Here is a 21,045-nt window from a genome sequence, read left to right as displayed (position 1 = left end):
AGAAAGCTTAAGTAACTTGACATAGGTCACATGCCTAAAAATTCAGATAAAATGAGGAAAATCCAGTTATTTACTTTTTTTTTCTTGAAATGCCAGGAAAGAGGTGACATGATTTTGTTGTCTGATTTACAAAATCAAACAATTTTCATATGTGTTGTGGGAATAGATTTTTTTTCTTTATTGCTGGAGGGGGTATGTGTTAGGTTTCTAGTTGATGCCTTAAATTAAGGATAATATAATTAGAAAATGCAGTTTGGTGGTCTAGAACTGGCTAATGAGTTTCCTTTTATTTTTGACTCATGAACCTTTATATCAGTTGAAGACTGTTTAGATGTTTCATTTTTTGTTTTTTATTGCTTTTTAAATTTTTTTAAAGATCTACACTGAAGCTACGCCTATCGCTGGCCGCTTCGTACCTGGAACCTTCACTAACCACATCCAAGCAGCCTTTCAGGAGCCACATGTTCTGTGGTTACTGATCCCAGGGCTGACCACCAGCCTCTCTTAGAGACATCTCATGTGAGCTTGCCTACCATTGCTCTGTGTGACACAGACTCTCCTCTGTGCTATGTGGACAGTGCCATCCCATGAAACAACAAGAGCACCCACACAGTGGGTCTGATGTGTATGCTGGCCCCAGGAGGTTCTGTGCATGCATGATACCATCTCCTGTGAACACCCATGGGAGATTATGCCTGATCTCTGCTTCTACAGAAATCCTGAAGAGATTGAAAAAGAAGAGCAGGTTGCTGCTGAAAAAGCTGTGACCAAGGAGGAGTTTCAGGGTGGATGGGCTGCCCCAGCTCCCAAGTTTACTGCTACTCAACCTGAGGTTTCAGACTGGTCTGAAGGCATGCAAATTTCTCTCTGTGCCTATTCAGCAGTTCTCTGCTGAAGACTGGAGTGCTCAGCCCACCACTGAAAACTGGTCTGTAGCTCCCACTGATCAAGGCACCGAATGAGGAGGAACAAACACTGAGTGATCTCAAGCTGCTCTTTACAGTGTCTGAAGAAAAATGGAAATAAGGTTGATGGAAAATAAACATCAGTTTCTTTTATATATATATTAGAAATTATATGTATAATTTATAAAGTATATAATATATATGATTTATTTGAAAGGCAGAATCACAGAAAGAAAGGAAGAGACAGAGAGAGATTTTCCATCTGCTAGTTCACTCCCCAAATGGCTGCAATGGCCAGAGCTGGGTCAATCTGAAACCAGGAGCCAGGAGCTTCTTCCAGGTCTCCCATGTGGGTACAGGGGCCCAAGCACTTGCGCCATCCTCCGCTGCTTTCCCAGGCACATTAGCAGGGAGCTTGATTGGAAGTTGAGCAGCCGGGACTTGAACCGGTGCCTGTATGGGATGTGGGGAATGGGCTGTATGTGGCAGCTTAACCTGCTACATCAGCCCCTCATGTTTTATTTTTAAAGAATATTGTTTGAACATTTGCAATTGTGATTTTAAGGGAACACACAAAAATATATATTCCTGCTTGCAGTTTCTTATTAGCACATGCTGGAGGTTTAGAATGAGGCTGCATTCGTCACCCATTCAAAAATCCACTGTAAGTGGTGTAGCCCTAGGGAAAATAGTTTTTTACAATAAACAAGTCTATAGTCAGTCCTTGCCACAAGGTGGCAGTGTTGTCCAGCTTAGGAATCAAAAGTCTAAATGATATTTCAAGTTAGGATTTCATAAAAATGTACATATTATTCGAATTTGATGTTTTCTTTCTTTCCAGATATAATAAGAAAGTTATAAAAATCTACTTTAATCTTAACACAATTTTTTATTCAAAATCTAGCCTAGGGGCCGGCACTGTGGCCTAGTAAGTAAAGGCGCCGCCTGTGGTGCCGGCCTCCCATATGGCGCTTGTTCAAGTCCCGGCTGCTTCACTTCTGAACCAGCTCTCTGCTATGGCCTGAGAGAGTAGTAGAGGATGGCCCAAGTCCTTGGGCCCCTGCACCATCATGGGAGGTACGGAAGACCTTTCTCTCTGTCTTTCCCTCTCACTGTCTGTAACTCTACCTCTCAAATAAGTAAATAAAGTCTTAAACAACAACAACAACAAAAAATCTAGCCTAGTGAATATTTTAAGCCAATACCTGTTAGATTCTAACTGTCCAGAATGTACATATTTTGTTCATTTTAGCTAAATATTTTTGGATTAATATTAATAGATCTGCAAATATTGATATGTTTGTGCATTTAAAATCTAATGACTGCACTAAAATCTCTTTTCAGAATGTGCTAAGTAAAAATCTAGTACAGTATTGTGAATTCCATCTCCAGTTTGAGTTTCATCTAAATGAATCCTTACAACTGGGGAAAGTATTTGTATAATTTGCGTCCATAGAAAGGAGAGCTTAAATTTGTGGGGATCTTCCTACACCTCAGAGCCAGTGTATTTTCCTCTGCACTTTAAGTTGATAGGCTTTTTTTTTTTTTAAACCCTGTAGGATACAAACAGGAAGCAAAGAGACAAAGGGAGGGAAGGGAAGTAAGAAGCAGCTTTGGCGGAGAAGGAGGCTCGAGGCAAAGGTCCAGACTGGAGTAGAGTTCACAAATTGGGTGAGTTTTGGGGATAAAAACTTAAAGTATTTTGGAGACATTCATCAATAATCACTTACTTTTTTTAAAAGATTTATTTATTTAATTGAAAGTCAGAGTTGCACAGAGAGAAGGAGAGGCAGAGAGAGAGAGAGAGAGAGAGAGGTCTTCCATCCAATGGTTCACTCCCCAATTGGCTGCAACAGTCAGAGCTTGGCTGATCCAAAGCCAGGAGCCAAGAGCTTCTTCTGGGTCTCCCATGGGGGTGCAGGGGCCCAAGGACTTGGGCCATCTTCTACTGCTTTCCCAGGCCATAGCAGAGAGCTGGATCAGAAGTGGAGCATCCGGAACTCAAGCCAGTGCCCATATGGGATGCCGGCACTGCAGGCAGTGGCTTTACCCACTGCACCACAGTACTAGCCCCTCCATATAGCATTTTTAAAATGTACTGTTATTCAACAAATGTCTATTAAACATCAACCATGTGCCAGACTGTTTAAGGCCCCGTTAAATATTTATCAAATGTAGGGACTAGGGCAAAACTTCATGTGCATAATCCCATTTAGTCCTCTCAGTGAGGTAAACATAAAGATTGGGGTTTCACAGATGAGGACATTGAAGTTCAGAGAAGTTAACCCACTTGAAATCACACAACTTGGAAGTAACAGAGTCAGGACTAGCATGACTCCAGAGCACACTGCTTCTGAATCAGATGCTGAGTCACTTCACTGCTGAAGTACGTGTTTTCACTTATTGAACCTATCCCGTATTTGATGTATTGAATTGCATTTCGTTTCCAATTTTGTGGTAATATTCTGGTGAATATATTTGCACAATACATTTCAAAATAAATATCACTTTGAGTATTCCCTAGAAATCTTGGAGACTTTTTGAAGAAAAAATAGTAGATGAAACCTAGCCAAAAGCTTTATTGAATGTGTTAAAATATGGGGTGAGTGTCATGGCACAGCAGGTTAAGACCCTGCTTCAGGCACCCACATCCCATGTCAGAGTGCTGGGTTGAGTCCTGGCTATGCCTCTTCCAAACCAGCTTCATGCTAGTGCATCCTGGGAGGCAGCAGAAGATGGCTTAAGTGTTTGGACCACTGCCACTCATGTGTTTGCGTTAAGTTCTGGATTCCTGGTTCTGGCCTGGCTCATTCCAGCTGTTGTGGACATCTAGGGAGTGAACCAGCAGATGAAGACCTCTCTCTCTCCATCTCTTCCTCCTCCTCCTCCTGCTCCTCCTCCTCCTCCTCCTCTTTCTCCCTCTGTTGCTCCACTTTTCAAATAGATGAAAGTGAAGAAGTAAACAGTTTGAAAAGATGATTAGATGCCTTGCATTTGCTATATAGGACACTTAGGTAAAAGATCTTCCTCAGCATACAAGTTTTAGCACATTCCCAGGGAATGTCAAGCTACAACATTCCTTTTCATGGTAAAAAATGTTTTTATTATTTTTTACTCTAAGTCCTCAAATAATTTCCAGGAGAATCAGAGGAAACTGGTGCATTAAAGCTATCTTTAAAAAGAGTTTTAGACAGCATTATTATCAATTAATGATTTAAAAATTTCTACTTTTTTCCATTTTATTTTAATGACAAAGACTAGATTTGTCTCTTTTAATGACAAACACTAGATATAATGTATGCTTAAGTGAATAAAAGGCCAAAAGGAAAAATTCAAGTGCTGGAATAAAATAATTCAGGAAATATTTATTAAATAACTTGTCCCCCTCTGATTCTTAGTTATTAAGAAATTTAATGTAATTTAAATCTTTTCCCCCTTCAAATAATCTTCCTTTTAAACTGCCTGATAACTGAAGTAAATATTATTATAATCTTACTCTTCTAGTCTCTTCAAATATCCCTGCTCCTGTACTTCTCTGCAGGGAACTCCTCTCTGTGGAACATGGTTAAGGTGAGCAGGGGACAGATACTGCAGCTGTGGTCCCAGAGAATGATGTTCTCTCCCCCTTTTTTGTACTCACTAAACTCAATAACCTCTCGCCATTTGTGTGTTGTCTTTCTGAAATATCCCAAGTTTTAAAGGAGCTTCCAGCTCTAAAAGAGGAATAATGCCAGTCTTTCTGCACCTCTAATCAAAAAACAATATTTTTGGAGAAAATGAGAATTACAGATAAAAATTCTTCAGAGAAACACAATTTGGGGATGAATGAAGACATAAAAGCTAACAAGACTGATGAAACTGAGGATATGGTTTACTTTGGAATTATTAGGAAACATACAACATAGCAGGAAGCAAAGTTAGAGGAAGCACATTTCCAGAAACTGAGTTTGCATCAATGGCATTTGATGAGACAGTTCTACTTAATTTCAACTTTAGCACTGAAGAATCAAAGCAATAAACTATCTTTTGCAATAGCTTGGGCTAATAGAAAATGTTATTACCGTGACTGTTGTGCTTAGTTAATAAGTACTCTCTAGATGCTAGTGATTTTGCAACAGAGTCCAAGATATCCTCCTTTTCTTCTGCTAGCCTAGACATTACAAACAATGTAGAATCTGTCACAGAGAAGGGTTAACAAAAGTGAGTCCTTCTTTATTTGTCCCTGGGCCCTGTGGATCATCACTGATCTGGTGATGCTCACAGCATTGTAATGGCCTTCAGCTGGGTGGAGTGCAGAGAATCTCAGAGGTTTATCTATGAATTTCAGATGAGAGAGATAGTAGAAGAACACTGAACTGGGCATAAAACCAAAACCAAAACCAAAACATAACAAACATAATGAAACCTTAGTTCAGAAATCAATTCTGAGCTTCTTAGACATTCTAAGACCCTAAGAAACTTAATCTTTTTGATCTTCTGTTTTCTCATCTCATGGAAATGATATTACCTGCCCAACATAATTCATAAATTTATTCTGAGTATCTATTCAGGTGGAAAAATGAGTGAGAACATACAAATGTAAAGGACTATTGCTGTATTTCAAGAAATAATTATATGTAAAAAATTACACATAAAGAAATAATTAATTGACCCAAAAATATGACAGAAAATAATTCAGTGGCCCTTCTTAACCTTCTTGACCTCCTTCTCCTATATTTTTTTAAAATTTTAATTAATGTATTTGAGAGACAGAGACAGAATGAGAGAGAGAGAAAGAGAGAGCTCCCTTTTGCTGGTTCTCTCCCAAGATGCTCTCAATGGCCTGGGTTGTTCTGGGGCTGAAGGCAGGAGTTCAGAACTCAATCTAAGTCTCCCACGTGGGTGACAGGAACCTAATCATTTGCATTAGCAGGCAGCTGGAGTCAAGGGCCAGAGCTGGTTATTGAACATAGATGCTCTTATGTGAGATTTAAGTTTCTTAACTAACATTTTAATCACTAAACTAAATGCCAACCTCCTCCCTTAAATCTTAGTGATCCCTTGATATCAGCTCTGGTTACAATCTCAAGCTACAGTCTCTATGATGGGGAAAGGGGGCTCATCTACTTGCCACTCACCTACCTACCTTAAATTCTACAGTTGGAGGTGGGGGATGGGGATGGGAAGATGTTGGTTAAAAGGTACACATTGTAGTAACATAGGCAGAATAAGTTTTGGAGATCTAGTATGCAGCATAGTGGCTATAACTCATAATAACATACAGCATACATGAAGATTGCTAAAAGAGCAGTAGTAAGTATGTTTTCTCATCACAAAAGAATGTGAGGTAATGTTTGATTCTAGCATTCAACAATGTATGAGGGTACTTCAAAAAATTCATGGAAAATGCCATGAAAAGGTTAATTCATTTTGGTGCAAAATATTTTGAAATCCATGCAGATGGGGAATCTTCAAAAAAGTCATGGAAATGGATGTTATGAAAAAAACTATGCATAGTTTTTTAAATAAAACCAGTTTTATTCTTTAGATATATTGAACTTTCACTTCCTGAGTGCAGACCCTCTCCCTCTCATAGGCAAATCTCTCATGCCTTGAGAGAGACAGAAACAGAGAAAGAGACAAATAGACAGAGCTCCTGTCCACTGGTCCACTCTCCAAATGCCTGCATCAGAAAGGGTTGGACCAGGCCAAAGCCAGGAGCTAAGAACTCAATTCAGGTCTCCCACATGGGTGTCATGAACCAAATTATTTCATCTATCACTGCTGCCTCCCAGGGTCAGCATTAGGAGAAAGCTAGAGTCAGGAGATGGGTGCTCTTATCAGCTTCTCAATCCTCAACTTTTAAGTTCATTATTATTCATGGTTCAAGTCTCAAATTAGACATAACTTTTGGCAGATATCTTCCTTACCCTCCTTTAAACAAAGTTGCTCCTCATAGACTCCCCATTGCACTCTGTTTAAAACTGCCAGAAGAAAATAACCACGTTAGAATGATCTGGGGAGCTGATTGAAATGCAGATTCCCTGGATTCACCCTCCAGGTGTTCTGGTTCAGTGGTTTTGGTGTAAATTTAACAAGCATCCAAAATGATTCTGATGAGCATACTAAGGTTTAAATACCACATTCTGGGTTTTTAAACCATTGTGGTACAGTTAAACTGTCACCTGTTGATGCCAGCATCCTATATGGGTGCCTATTCAAGTCTTGGCTCCAATCCAGCTCCCTGCCAATACCCTTGGGAAAGCAGCAGAAGATGGCCCAAGTACTTGGGCCCCACCCTGCATGGGAGACCCAGATGGAGTTCCAGGCTCCTGGCTTTCACCTGGTCTAGCTCCAGCTACTGTAGCTATCTGGAGAGTGAAACAGCAGATGGAAAGTTCTCTCTCTCTCTGTAACTCTGTCTTTCAAATAAATATGCAAATCTTTTTTAAAAAGAAAAAGAACTATATTTTGTCACACTGCTCATCAATCTGGGTTAATATTGTACACCTACCTCTTCTCTCTACTATGTAATGAGAGCCAGAACAATGCCTGTTTTGATCATTATTTTATTACTAGTGCTTATCATATGGTTAGTCCTCATTTGTCTTGGAATGAATGAACAAATGAATGAATGAAAAACAGAAGTGAAAAGGAAAGTTTCTTTCTGCATGGCTGTTGAACCCTGCATACCTGCGATTACGAAAAAACATGCCCTAAGAACACACACACTAAATGCAAGACATTTACCTACTCCAGAACTGACTGCCGTAACAATTGCCAAGTCTGATTTCCTAAGTCTTGTACTCAAAATTGTAGATTATTTTTCAGAAACAAAAAGAACATGTACACAATATAGCAAACTGTGAACTCTGGTTGTGGCTGCAGAGTAGGAGTCGGGAGAGGGTAAGTGATTTCAGATTTTACCTTGTATACTGATGTACTTTTGTTTTTTAAGATTTTATTTATCTATTTGAGGGGCAGAGTTACAGAAAGAGGGAGATACAGAGAGAAAGGTCTTCCATCCACTGGTTCACCCCCCAAATGGCTGCAAGAGCTGGAGCAGGGCTGATCCGAAGCCAGGAGCTTCTTCAGGGTCTCTCACATGGGTGCAAGGGCCTAAGCACTTGGGCCATTTTCCACTGCTTTCCCAGGCCATAAGCAGAGAGCTGGATCAGAAGAGGAGCAGCTGGAACACAAACTAGCGCCCATATGGGAAGCCTCCTATACCACAGTGCTGGCCCCTATATACTAAATGTACTTTTTAAAAATTCAGAGTATATATTACATTTGAAGTTTTTAAAATTACCAAAAATAATGTTTTTAAAATCAAGGGCTATGTTATTACGCATGATTTATAAATATAGCTAGTCTACAAAAATGCATTTGGATAGTTGGTTACAATCCAACATTTTCTGTGATATTTTGATATCACGGATTGATGTGGAGCTATTTAGCTTTGAACTCTTGCTCTACTTATTTCTTCTGTCAATTTTCAATATGACCCCGGGGTATATCCTTTCCATCATAATAGCCAAGTCTTTTTTTTTTTTTTTTTGACAGGCAGAGTGGACAGTGAGAGAGAGAGACAGAGAGAAAGGTCTTCCTTTGCCATTGGTTCACCCTCCAATGGCCGCCGCGGCCGGCGCACCACGCTGATCCGATGGCAGGAGTCAGGTACTTATCCTGGTCTCCCATGGGGTGCAGGGCCCAAGCACTTGGGCCATCCTCCACTGCACTCCCTGGCCACTGCAGAGAGCTGGCCTGGAAGAGGGGCAACCGGGACAAAATCTGGCGCCCCGACCGGGACTAGAACCTGGTGTGCCAGCGCGGCAAGGTGGAGGATTAGCCTAGTGAGCCGCAGCGCCGGCCAATAGCCAAGTCTTATTAAGTAGATATTGAAACAGTTGAGTGAAGAGGCACTAGCTTTGAAGTTAAACAGTACTCATTTTGAATTCTGGCACTGGCATTTACAAATTCTGTTGGGCTTCAATTTTACCAATTGCCTGAGCTCAGTGACATAACATGTAACTCACATGTAACAAGCTGTATGAAGTGTATTTATTACTTACAAATAGCAAGGGACAGCAGAGCTCTAAGATCCATTTTGAGTCAATCCTCCAAGACCCAAGAAAGCTATTGGAGATGGATGGAATCTTGATTGCACATGCTCCACTTGTACACAGATGAGGGGCCCCAAAAGGCAGCCTGTCCTGGGGTTTATACCTCAGGAGTGATATGACACACTGGGCAAAGCTTTGCAGGACATCTTGCTTCCAGAAGAGGGAGAAGGGAGCAAAACCAAGTGTGTCCTGGGCTTTGTTAATTTTGCCCTAACCCAAGATGTGATGTTTCTTAAGATGGACAAGAACAAGGCTCAGGCTGTTTGAAGCAGCTCCTTCATAGCTCATGACATTGCAGTGCCATAACATTAATCTGAGAACTATGGGCAAGAAGAAGGGGGGGGGAGGGCGGTACCACGGCTCAATAGGCTAATCCTCTGCCTGCGGCGCTGGCACCCCAGGTTCTAGTCCAGGTCGGGGTGCCGGATTCTGTCCCAGTCGCTCCTCTTCCAGTCCAGCTCTCTGCTGTGGCCTGGGAAGGCAGTGGAGGATGGCCCAGGTCCTTGGGCCCTGCACCCGCATGGGAGACCAGGAGAAGCACCTGGCTCCTGGCTTTGGATCAGCGTGGTGTGCCGGCCGCAGTGCGCCGGCCGCGGCGGCCATTGGAGGGTGAACCAACGGTAAAGGAAGACCTTTCTCTCTGTCTCTCTCTCTGTCTACTCTGCCTGTAAAAAAAAAAAAAAAAAAAAAAAAAAAAAAGAAGAAGAAGAAGAGAGGGAGAAGACATCATGTCGGCCAAGGACATGCCAGATACTGTTTTATGCACTGACGGTATACTGATGCACAAATCCAACATGGTTTTCATTAACATTATGGAGCTAGCATAATGAGGGAAACAGACATCTTCTCAGATCTACCTATCTAACTCATCAAAAAAATGTGGAAAAGACCATAAAGAACCATTGGGGTGATATATAAGAGTATAACAGAGATATCCAATGTGTTTTTGTGTTGACTTTCTTGGGAACAGTGGGTACCTTCCTTGGGAAAAAACTGATTAAACTAAGTACTATTTGGCCAAGCAAAATGTGAAGGCAAAAACAGAAAGACCATTGTATTGCTTTACTCTTAAGCATGTCTTTTCTCCCTTCCACTTGAAGGTAGAGACACAGGAAGAGGGGAGGTGTAAGGAGTGATAGGAGAATTGCTCATTGCCTTATGCAAATGGTACATATTGCTTCTGAACTCTGAACATACCAAGAATATATCTCAAAGTCAATCTGTAATGAACTTACAGGAACTTGTTTAACCAAACATCTACCGTATAACATTCAGTGTGCAGATTTTAGATGAAATCTCACACACAGACACAGACCTGTATATATTACATAATCCTTGATTGAATGCTCAAGTACTTTTAAAAAACCTTTTTATCAGCAACCTGTAAGTTTTTCTCAAGGTGCATAAAAGTCATGAAGTTAAAATAACAAAACTGTTTTTCCACAATCCAGCCAATTTCTTCTTGCATCATTCCAGTGAAGACCTCACCAAATACAGTCTAGTGATAAGCAGTGTCTTAAATTCCTTTAAAAATTTAAAACTGCCTGCTCATGGTTCTTAGTGAACTGCTAGGGTAAAGAATCGCCTTCCCAGTGCTGGAGGTTGGGGGATTCAAGTATGACATTCCATCACTGAAGGAGCACATCCTGCCTTTGGATTTTATATCTGTTGCATCCTCGCCATCCTGTCTCACCTGGATTACTACAACTGCACCTTAGCTTCAAGCCTTTCCAACTGTAGTATAGCTTTCCCATAAATCAGGTTAATAATTATTTTATTTATGCTTTATTCCCATATAAATTGTTAGGTTCCTGTAATTGTTCTAAAGATCATAAACATATTAGTTCATTTAATCACATTAATAATCCTATGATATGGGTAATGTTTCCCTCATTTTACAGGTGAGGACCTGGAGACAAAGGAGAGGTTAAAATAACTTGCCCAGGGTCGCAAAGTTACTTAAATTTAGGATTTAAATTTAGATAGGAGGCAGGGCTTTGACCAGTGGTTAAGACACCAGTGAAGATGTTTGTGTTGCATATGGGAGAACCAAGGTTTTATACTCAGATATGGCTCTTGACTCCTGCTTCCTGCTAATGCCATGGGAAGCAGCAGTGATGACTCGAGTAATTGGGATCCTACCATCCATGTGGGAGACCTAGAGAGGCTTCCTGGCTCCTGGCTTTGGACCTCTACCCAACTCCAACTCCGGTATTATTGGGCATTTAGGGAGTGAACCAGTGGACAGGAGCTCTCTTTCTCTGTTTCTCTCTCTCAAACAGATAAAAACTTAAAAAAATACATAAATAAATTTGGTTAATCTAGTGCCAGAGTCTATGCTTATAATTACTACTTTGTACTGCTACTCTCAGTATATGAGAGACCCTTACAGCTGCTCTGACCTTACTGATCTTCCTTCCTGTGAATTATACACTACACTCCTTTAGTACTTGGTTTCTATGTAATTCTTTCATGCCTATAAATTAGGGCAGTTTGATGACAATGTAAAATTCTAAAGGAGCTGCTATCATCTGTTATCTAACTTCAGAACCCCTAGCACAGGACCAGGTACCTAAAAGCTCAAGGGGTTGAAATATCCAATCATGGTCTTTATTATTTTCATCACTACTTTCATCTTCTTGTTTTAATGAAGCTGGCATAAACCATCATAAGAAACTTATCACTGAATTTAAAATGACTCATGAATCAAAGTTCAAAGTTACTGTGAAACATTGGACAACTGATTCAGGGATTATTTTAATGTATTCCCTCAACTCCTTAAAGTTGCCATCACATGCTGTTTTTTAAGTATTTATTTCTTTATTTGAAAGTAAGTATTACAGAGAGAGAGGGAAAGACAAAGAGAGAGCGATATTCCATCTGCTGGTTCAGTCCCTAAATGGCTACAACAGCCAGTGCTGGGTTAGGCCAGAGCCAGGAGCTTCTTCTAGGTCTCCCATGTGGGTACAGGGGCCCAAGCACTTGGGCCATCTTCTGCTGCTTTCCCAGGCCATAAAAGGAGAGCTGGACTAGATGGAAGTGGAGCAGCTGGGACCCGAACTGGCATCCATAAGAGATGCCAGCATCTCAGGCTGCGGCTTTAACCACTACACCACAACACCTGCCCCACATACTATTTAATTAATTATTTTGCAAAAAGGAGAGGCTAAAAATAAATAAGTTAAATTTTTGTTACTAAGCTCAGTGATTCATATTCCTAGGTAATATGTTGTGATTTATTGTATAATTTAGAGATGAAAGACTTGGGTCTTAGTCCCATATCTGCTACTTTACTATGTATATGACTTCAGGACATTACTTAATCTCCCTGCTGTCCCCTTGCCACCTCACCTGACTCTTGTTTTCTCATCTTTACTCTGGGGATTATATTTGCCTTTATCCTAAATATAGTTTTGAGGATCAAAAAAGATACTGCTTCTGAAAATAGTTAAAAGCTTTTTATTTTTTAAAAAAGTAATACACATAAAACTTGTACAAACTTGTAGAGTACTATGTGGTGTTTTGATTCATGTATATATTGTGTAATGTCCAATCAGCGTATACTATCTATATCTATCTCCTCAAATATTTATCATTTCATTATGGTGTAAACACACAAAATCCCATTTTCTAGTTTTTGTAGTGAAATATATAGTGCATTAACATTATAGTCACCCTACTGTGCAACAGAATCCAAGAATTTCTTAGTCCTGTCTAGGTATAACTTAGTACCCATTAATCAGTCTGTCGAAGAGACATCTACACTCCCATGTTCATTCCAGCAGTATTCACAGTAACCAAGAAATGGAAACAATCTAACTTTTCATTCAGTCACGAATGGATAAAGGAAATGTGGTACATATACACAATAAAATACTACTCAGCCATAAAATGGATGAAGTCATGTCATTTGCAGCAACCTGGATGGAACTGGAGGTCATAATATTGAGCTAAATAAACCAAAAACAGAAGGGTAAGTATCACAATTTCTCACTCATATGTATTGTAAAAAAGATTGTGATCGCATAGAAGTTAAAAATGTGATGGTGGTTACCAGAGGCTAGGGAGGGAAATGAGGGACAATGATGGGGAAATATTGAAGGTACTTTTTAAACTTTAAAGCACTACATGGAGGTACTTCAGAAAGTTTGTGAAAATGCATATAATGTAAAAAACTGCCTGGATTTTTAAAAATTTATTTATTGAGTTGGTTCATGTATGTCATATATACAGATTTAGGAGCAAAGTGATGCTTCCCTCTCTACCCTCCCTCCCACCCATGCTGCCACCCTCCCTCCTCATTCCTTTCCCATTATTTCTTTTAGTTTTTATATGGATATTTTTTAGAATTGCATCAAAATGAATTTATCATTTAATTCCATTTCCATGAACTTTTTGAAGTACTCCCATAACAAAAGCTTGCATTATTATTCATAATATAAAGTCTGAGATCCAGGGAATGTTAATTTAGATTTTAGATCTGATCTTAATCCAAGTTGTGTGATCTTAGAATATGAAGACATTTGCATCCATGATTCTTATTCTCTCCTTTTGTAAAATAAATTACCTTACAGTTTTAACATTTTGTCACCAAATGGTCTTAATTTCCTCCATATCCTGTTGGCAAATAACAGAAAATGTGATGTAAAAATATCTGTATTGCTAGTGAAAATTTTCAACCCACATGATTACCAGGCCTTGAAGTGAATTATTGTGTATCATTGCCTTGTGTTGCCACTTGTTACATAAATCTTTTACATAAATAAATTATTTTAGTTTCTTCTGTTTTCTATAATTATAAATGATGATATATCAAATGCTACATGTGCATTATCTTTTTTAAAAAGGTTTGTTTATTTATTTTAAATTCAGAGTTGCACAGAGAGAGGAGAGGCAGAGAGAGAAAGAGAGAGAGAGAGAGAGAGAGGTCTTCCATCCTCTGGTTCACTCCCCAATTGGCCACATGGGCAGAGCTGCGCCGATCCAAAGCCAGAAGCCAGGAGCTTCTTCTGGGTTTCCTACGTGGGTGCAGGGGCCCAAGGACTTGGGCTATCTTCTACTGATTTCCCAGGCCATAGCAGAGAGCTGGATCAGAAGTGGATCATCCAGGACTCAAACCGGCGTCCATATGGGATGCTGGCACTGCAGGCGGCAGCTTTACATGCTATGCCACAGCACTGGCCCCACTGTGCATTATTGTACACAGAAAAAGATAAATTACTCTCTACAAATAAACTGAAAAAATATGTATTTTGGTAACTCTTGAAATAAATAAATAATTTTGTACCAAGAAGTAGAATATTTCTCCTGGGCTCAGAGTTAAAACTTCAAAATATGTGAATCCTAATTGAGTGTTTCATTCCATCATTAATAACCAAAAACATGTAAAAATAATATATACTATAGAAATATATATATATGTGTGTGTGTGTGTGAGTGTTTACATGTGTGTCAATGGAAAACGTCAAGACACATTAAACCAAAAGAGAAATGTTCAAAGTCATGGATGGAGCAGAATGTAGGAAATTTGGAGATTAAATTAAAGGAAGGGGAAAGCATTCATTCAGTTAAGCACTTATTAAAAAAAAATTGGTAGTCTATATGCCAGGTAGATGTTATGCCAAGTACTGTGGATGCAAAGATATATAGCTAAGTCTCTTTTCAGAGATTTCAATATTGTTGGAAACAGTGCTATGTATTGAGATAATACAAGTCAATGTAAGTGTTGTGCTAAAGATATGCAGAAGGTATGAAAGGAGCAGATGGGAAAAAAATTCTTTCTCGAACCAAAGGATCAAGTATAACTTCCTGGGGAACGTTATAGGATGATCTGAGTTTTAAATAAGTAGGAGTTATTCATGGTAAAAGAGCGTGGAGTGTATCCCAGGTAGTAGAAGTTTTTTTTTTTTAAACTTTTATGTAATGAATATAAATTTCCAAAGTACAGAATATGGATTACTATGGCTTCCCCCCCCATAACGTCCCTCCAACCCGCAACCCTCCCCTTTCCCACTCCCTCTCCCCTTCCATTCACATCAAGATTCATTTTCGATTCTCTTTATATACAGAAGATCAGTTTAGCATACATTAAGTAAAGATTTCAACAGTTTGCTCCCACACAGAAACATAGAGTGAAAAATACTGTTTGAGTACTAGTTATAGCATTAAATCTCAATGTACAGCACACTAAGGACAAAGATCCTACATGAGGAGTAAGTGCACAGTGACTCCTGTTGTTGACTTAACAAATTGACACTCTTGTTTATGGCATCAGTAATCAACCTAGGCTCTTGTCATGAGCTGCCAAGGCTATGGAAGCCCCCTGAGTTCACTGACTCTGATAATTTTTAGACAAGGCGCTGCGGCTCACCAGGCTAATCCTCCGCCTTGCGGCGCTGGTACACCGGGTTCTAGTCCTGGTCGGGGCACCAGATTCTGTCCCGGTTGCCCCTCTTCCAGGCCAGCTCTCTGCTGTGGCCAGGGAGTGCAGTGGAGGATATGATTTTCATTGTAACATTTATTTTTAGCAAAAGTGAGTAATGGCGATGAGTGAATATTATTTATTCAAATCACTATGCTATGAAGAGAGGAATAATGATAACTGAAGAGGCAGTGAGCTTATTGGGGAGTTTTTTTCTAACTGTCTCTCACTGAAAGAACTCGAACATGCTTAAAAACTGATGGGATAACACCAATAAAAAAGAGGATGAAGACTCAAGAGAGCACGTGATAGATGGAATGAGGACCATAGGAATCAGAAAAGGATGCGCTAGAGAACACAGATGGAAGTATGGGATTTATTAAGATGGATCTGTGGTTTCATGTCTGCCATTAATTTTTGACAATTTTAAGCTATTAGTATATCAATATTTCTTATATTCCTTTCACTCTGTAGTCTACTTTTGGTATTCCTATTATGCATGCCACTGCTTTTGTATTTGTCCTACTGTTTTGGGGTATTCTATTCCATTTTTTCCATTATTTTTTCCTTTTGAATTTCAGTTTTAAAAGTTTCTATTGACATATTCTCCAGATTATATCAGGCATATCCAGCCTGTTAATAACCTCATTAAAGGCAATATTAATTTCGGGTAGAGTTTTTTTTTTATTTCTAGCATATCATTTTGGTTCTTTTTTTAGGGTTTTCGTTTCTCTGCTAACATTACTCAACATTTATACATGTTGTCCATTTTTGTCATTAGAAGTTTCAAGATATCATGATTATTTAAAATTCCTGATATGATAATTCCAAAATCTCTGCCATACCTTAGTCTGGTTCTGATGTTTGGTTTATCTCTTCAAACTCCATTTCTTCTTGTCTTTTGGCATCTCTTGTATCTTAGCCAACTTTTTACTATTTTAACTAAAATACCTGAGAGTAGATTTTTGGGGAAGGAAAAACCTTACTTGACTTAAATTTCGGAGTTTCACTGTTTGAGATTAGGTGACCCTGTTAGTCTGGCATCTGATGGAGGCTGTCAATAGCAGAATGAGTGTGAAGGAACAATGATGTGGTCAACCTGGAGGCACAGAGAGACACTGGAACAGTTTAAATAACCAAACCCTCTTGTGAGAACTACCTTCCGAAGGCAAGCCTTGATTGACCTAAAGACTTCCATCCTGATCCATCAACCATTAGCATTAATCCATCAACTATTAGCATAAGACTTTGAGGTTTTGGGGCCTGCACTGTGACCTAATGGATTAAGCCAAGGCATCCCATATGGGTGCCAGTTAGAGTGCCGGCTGCTCCACTTTTGATCTAGCTCCCTGCTAATGGCCTGAGAAAGTAGCAGAAAATGGCCAAGTGCTTGGGGGCCCTCATCATATGAAATGAAATTCTTAAAATTTAAAGATTTATTTGTTTATTTGAAAGTCAGAGTTACACAGAGATAAAAGGAGAGGCAGAGAGAGACAGAGAGGTCTTCCATCCGCTGGTTCACTCCCCAATTGGCTACAATGGCCAGAACTGTGCCCTTCCAAAACCAGGAGCCAGGAGCTTCTTCCGGGTCTCCCACGTGGATGCGGGGGACCAAGCACTTGGGCCATCGTCATCTTATGCTGCTTTCCCATGCCATAGCAGAGAGCTGGATCAGAAGCCGGGACTCCAAACAGTGCCCATATGGGATGGATTTACCCACTGCACCATAGCGCTGGCCCCTCCATGAATCCTTTGAAGACACTGTGTGCATGGATTTCAAAATTCTAGTGCAACATAAACTTGTGTTTTAACTAATTTCCACTAACTTTTTGAAATCTCCTTATATTATTGTCCCTTTTCATTAAAAAGTATATCAGACTGGCCAGCGCTGCGGCTCACTGGGCTAATCCTCCGCCTGCGGCGCCCACACACCGGGTTCTAGTCCCGGTTGGGGTGCCAGATTCTGTCCCGGTTGCTCCTCTTCCAGTCCAGCTCTCTGCTGTGGCCCTGGAGTGCAATGGAGGATGGCCCAGGTCCTTGCGCCCTGCACCCGTATGGAAGACCAGGAGGAGGCACCTGGCTCCTGGCTTCGGATCGGCGCAGTGTGCCAGCCGCAACATGCCAGCTATAGTGGCCACTTGGGGGGTGAACCAACGGAAAAAGGAAGACCTTTCTCTCTGTCTCTCTCTCTCTCACTGTCTAACTCTGCCTGTCAAAAAATAAATAAATAAAAAATTAAAGAAAATGTATATCAGACTACATCACTTGGCTGCAAGTAACACCCAACTATATGTAATTTAAATAATAGAAGTTTATCAGTAAATCACACAGAACAAGAAGTCTGAGGTTTAGCAAGTCCAGTCTGGATTCTTTCTTTCCCTAAAGCCTTTAAGAATCTATTTTCCCCTCATCTTCCACTATGCAACCTTCAATGTGTCAGGATGTCTCTACCCATGGTTGTAACACAACAGCAATCATTCAAAGCAGCACGTTCTGATACAGCTGCATGCAAAACAGGAAGAAAGGATGCTGCAAAGGAAGGCAATCCTTTACTTTTTCTCTGGGAAGAAAACTTTCTGAGAAACCCAGCAGACTTTGTCTTGCTGATTAGGATCCTGCCTCCCGGGCCCCTCCTAGCTTATGTAGTGAAAGCTGAGAGAGCAATAACTGGCATGTCGGATAACTGCCGGACAGAAGAAAGGTGTTTGTTGGGCTGATGAGGGGATGATTTGCTGTTAGATACTCAACCACCATTGTGAGTTTCACATTGGGAATTAATAGCGAACTTTGATTTATAGCTAACTTTAATAGAAAAGAAAAGGTGAAGAAGAGAGATATTAACTATACCTATAGTAAATCAGGTATACGAACTGAGGATTTTCTCCTCTCACAACTTGTCTGTTTGATAGTTCTAGTGCTACAAGGTCTGAAGTCTCATCATATGGCAGTAATTTCCAAGTGGTTAAAGTGAATTTGCCTCATATTGTTGGAAGTTTCAGAAAATATATGTTGATTTAATAGAAGCAAGGATATTTCTGACACAGCTCTAAGATGGCTGCTTTCAGAGGTTCTAAATTATCTGACACCGGAATATGTAAACAGCACTTTAGGGACAACAGTAATCTATACATCCTGAACCCAGAAAAACTTAGATTCATCTCAAAAGCCAAATTTTGTAAATGGAATTTTTGTAGAGATTAGGCAGAGAGTTAGATTCTATCTGTTCTTTGTAACCCTTTGTATCTTATTTCTTAGCAAATATTCAAATAAGACCTTGGCTGTCACTATAATAAGAACAAATAAAACCATTTGTTTCAAAAATGGGCATGTGAATTCTCATAACATTATGTGAATACAATTAAGTACAAATTTTACTGCCTTGTTATTATAAAACAAGGATCTCATATTTAAAAGATTAAGTAGAATTGTTCATAATAAATAGATCTTACTGGGTCAGTGTGAGCCAGATAGATTAAAAATTATCTGTATTAACAGGTGATATGTAGTTCAGTCTGGAAGTTTCATGAAACTGCCACTTTATTGGTGACTAGAAAGGAGGAGTGGAGAATAAAGTACAATAACGGATAAATTCCAAGCAGGAAATAACACATAAAATATATTTGCCAGCAAGTGGGGGCAATAGTGGATTTTGAGATACACAGAGAGTACAGATTTAATGGTAACTTGTCATTAGACCTAGATGGAAACTTTGTGACAGATATGATCATTGTAATATGCATGTGAGTGGGGAGAGTGAGAGAGAAAAATAGGGAGAGGAAGGGAGTGTGGTGGGGAGAGTGAGAAAGCAAGAAAGAGAGAGAATCCTAATAAAAACCTCGTGTACCAAGTGAATTACATCTTTGTTGCTCTGCCTGACACATTTGGTCTTCTCTTCATTTTCTCTTTCTGGTAACTCTTCTACTTCTGTTTCTCATTTTATCCTCCTACACTTCAATTTTTTTCTTGTCTTTTCTTCATCTCATTCCTTGCCAATGATACCCAAGGTATCCTGATATTATTGCTTAGTGTTCCTAGTGGCTGTAAGAACAGAAATGTCTGATTTTGAAAATTTGAAAAGTGCATTCATAGTAATATGTTTTTCTCCAGAAACTTTTTATTTGAGGACTACAAACTTCATTCATTCATAAATACAACTTAAGGAACATAGTGAGTCTTCCCACTGTACCTACCCTCCCTCCCGCACTCCCACCCTTCTTCCTCCTCCCTTTCCCATTCTCATTCTTATTTTTTACTAAGATCTATTTTAAATTAACTTTATATACATAAAACTAACTCTAACAAGTAAAGAGTTCAATAAATAGGATGGAAAAAAGAACTGTTCCCCAACAGTTAAGACAAGGGTTGTTCAAAGTCATTGCATCTCAAAGTATCAATTTCACTTCTATAAGCAATGGCTTTTTGTTGTCAAATAATAAAAAGTTATGAAACTTAGTACAAAGATTAACAAATAGTTCTTGGAAGTAACCCATAGCTGTGACTAAACTCAAGCCATATTTAGCTCATAGATAAGTCATGTATGTTCTCTATATAGTTAGTATAGATAAGGGGAATGAACATGTGTACAACTGAACAGTTAATTAGTAATTTAGAGGCTGGAGGAAAAAGTCCAAAATCCATGCTCACTTATTTCCTATATAAGCTACCCACCATCTCGGCTGACTGTCTGTCAATTACAGTAGTCTTTTAGTGAAGTTATCAGAACGGCTTAGATTTCTTTCTTCATCTCATGATGGTGGATTGCATGATTAAACTGACTCGGATTCTGTTCATCTCCTGCTGTTTTCTGACTGTACATTGTGCACAACGTAAGAAAAATTCTAATTACTTTACTTCTATAGGTTAAGTATATAAAGAATTCATTAGATTTTAATTAGAGAGGGGATTAATGCTGTGGCAGTGTCTAAAGCTAAGGAACTACACAATATTCCAAGTAAAGTTTATATCGCTAAAAATTCACAAACTTGAATGAATCTGATTTTTAAGGTGTTTACTTTTAGAAATATATACTTTTCTTCCTTTTGAAGCTTATATTTGTCTCTGATCTCTGTAACAAGCAGGAAATATGAAAAAAATCTGTGGGCTGGCATTTAAAATTTTTATTTGTATTGGTATTAGTGGTTGCTTTAGCCACTTACATTTAACACTTTCTTTCTCAGAATATATAGATTGTACTTTATTTTTCAGAAAAATTTCAACCTACAGTGTGTTCAGTACAAACATGACATCACTTGACATAATGAAAACCATCTGAATCTCTGTAAAAGGAAAGAGATAGTTAAAGAAATATATGATATAATCATGACTCTATAAAATAGGGCCTAAAATCTTTTCCAAGCCAAGAAGTGCAGTTCTTTTTCCAAACATTGCCTGTTGAAAACAGATGTGACTTGAATTTCTCTGAGCAGCACTCTGTGACCCACTAATTCTGGTGAGACATTTTTGTTAACTTTGGGTAGTCAGATGCTTAGTGGAACATTCCGGTCAGCTGAAGCTGCTTCCGTATTCCAATTGAGAGTGAACCATTTAAACTACTATACTGTGTTTTCCTTTAAAAACTCGATTATGTTTTCTGATGTGGCCCTCTCATCCCTTTTAG

At 39.3% G+C, this 21,045-nt stretch overlaps 1 protein-coding gene across 5 annotated transcripts in view; it reads left to right on the top strand.

The window, feature by feature from the left end:
• The first annotated feature begins 2,469 nt into the window (after positions 1 to 2,469).
• Positions 2,470 to 21,045, top strand: part of LOC103351953 (uncharacterized) — a 97,951-nt gene continuing 79,375 nt past the window's right edge. For 2 of the 5 annotated variants that reach the window (XR_016227816.1, XM_089323977.1), the window contains exon 1: positions 2,470 to 2,576. Coding sequence is in view for 2 of the 5 variants with exons in the window: in XM_089323978.1 (XP_089180104.1) it covers positions 20,176 to 20,254 (79 nt within the window). In the remaining 3 variants the exon portion in view is untranslated. Of the gene's footprint in view, positions 2,577 to 9,664; positions 12,981 to 20,088; positions 20,255 to 21,045 lie in introns of those variants that run through there. The other 3 variants (XM_089323976.1, XM_089323978.1, XM_017350023.4) reach the window with 3 other exon arrangements.

Source organism: Oryctolagus cuniculus, chromosome X, assembly GCF_051225735.1.
Source record: "Oryctolagus cuniculus isolate XC-2025 breed Fujian yellow rabbit chromosome X, ASM5122573v1, whole genome shotgun sequence".
NCBI classification, from domain to species: Eukaryota; Metazoa; Chordata; class Mammalia; order Lagomorpha; family Leporidae; genus Oryctolagus; species Oryctolagus cuniculus.
Note: the sequence above shows the minus strand (reverse complement) of the source record. Positions and strands in the feature narration are given on the sequence as shown.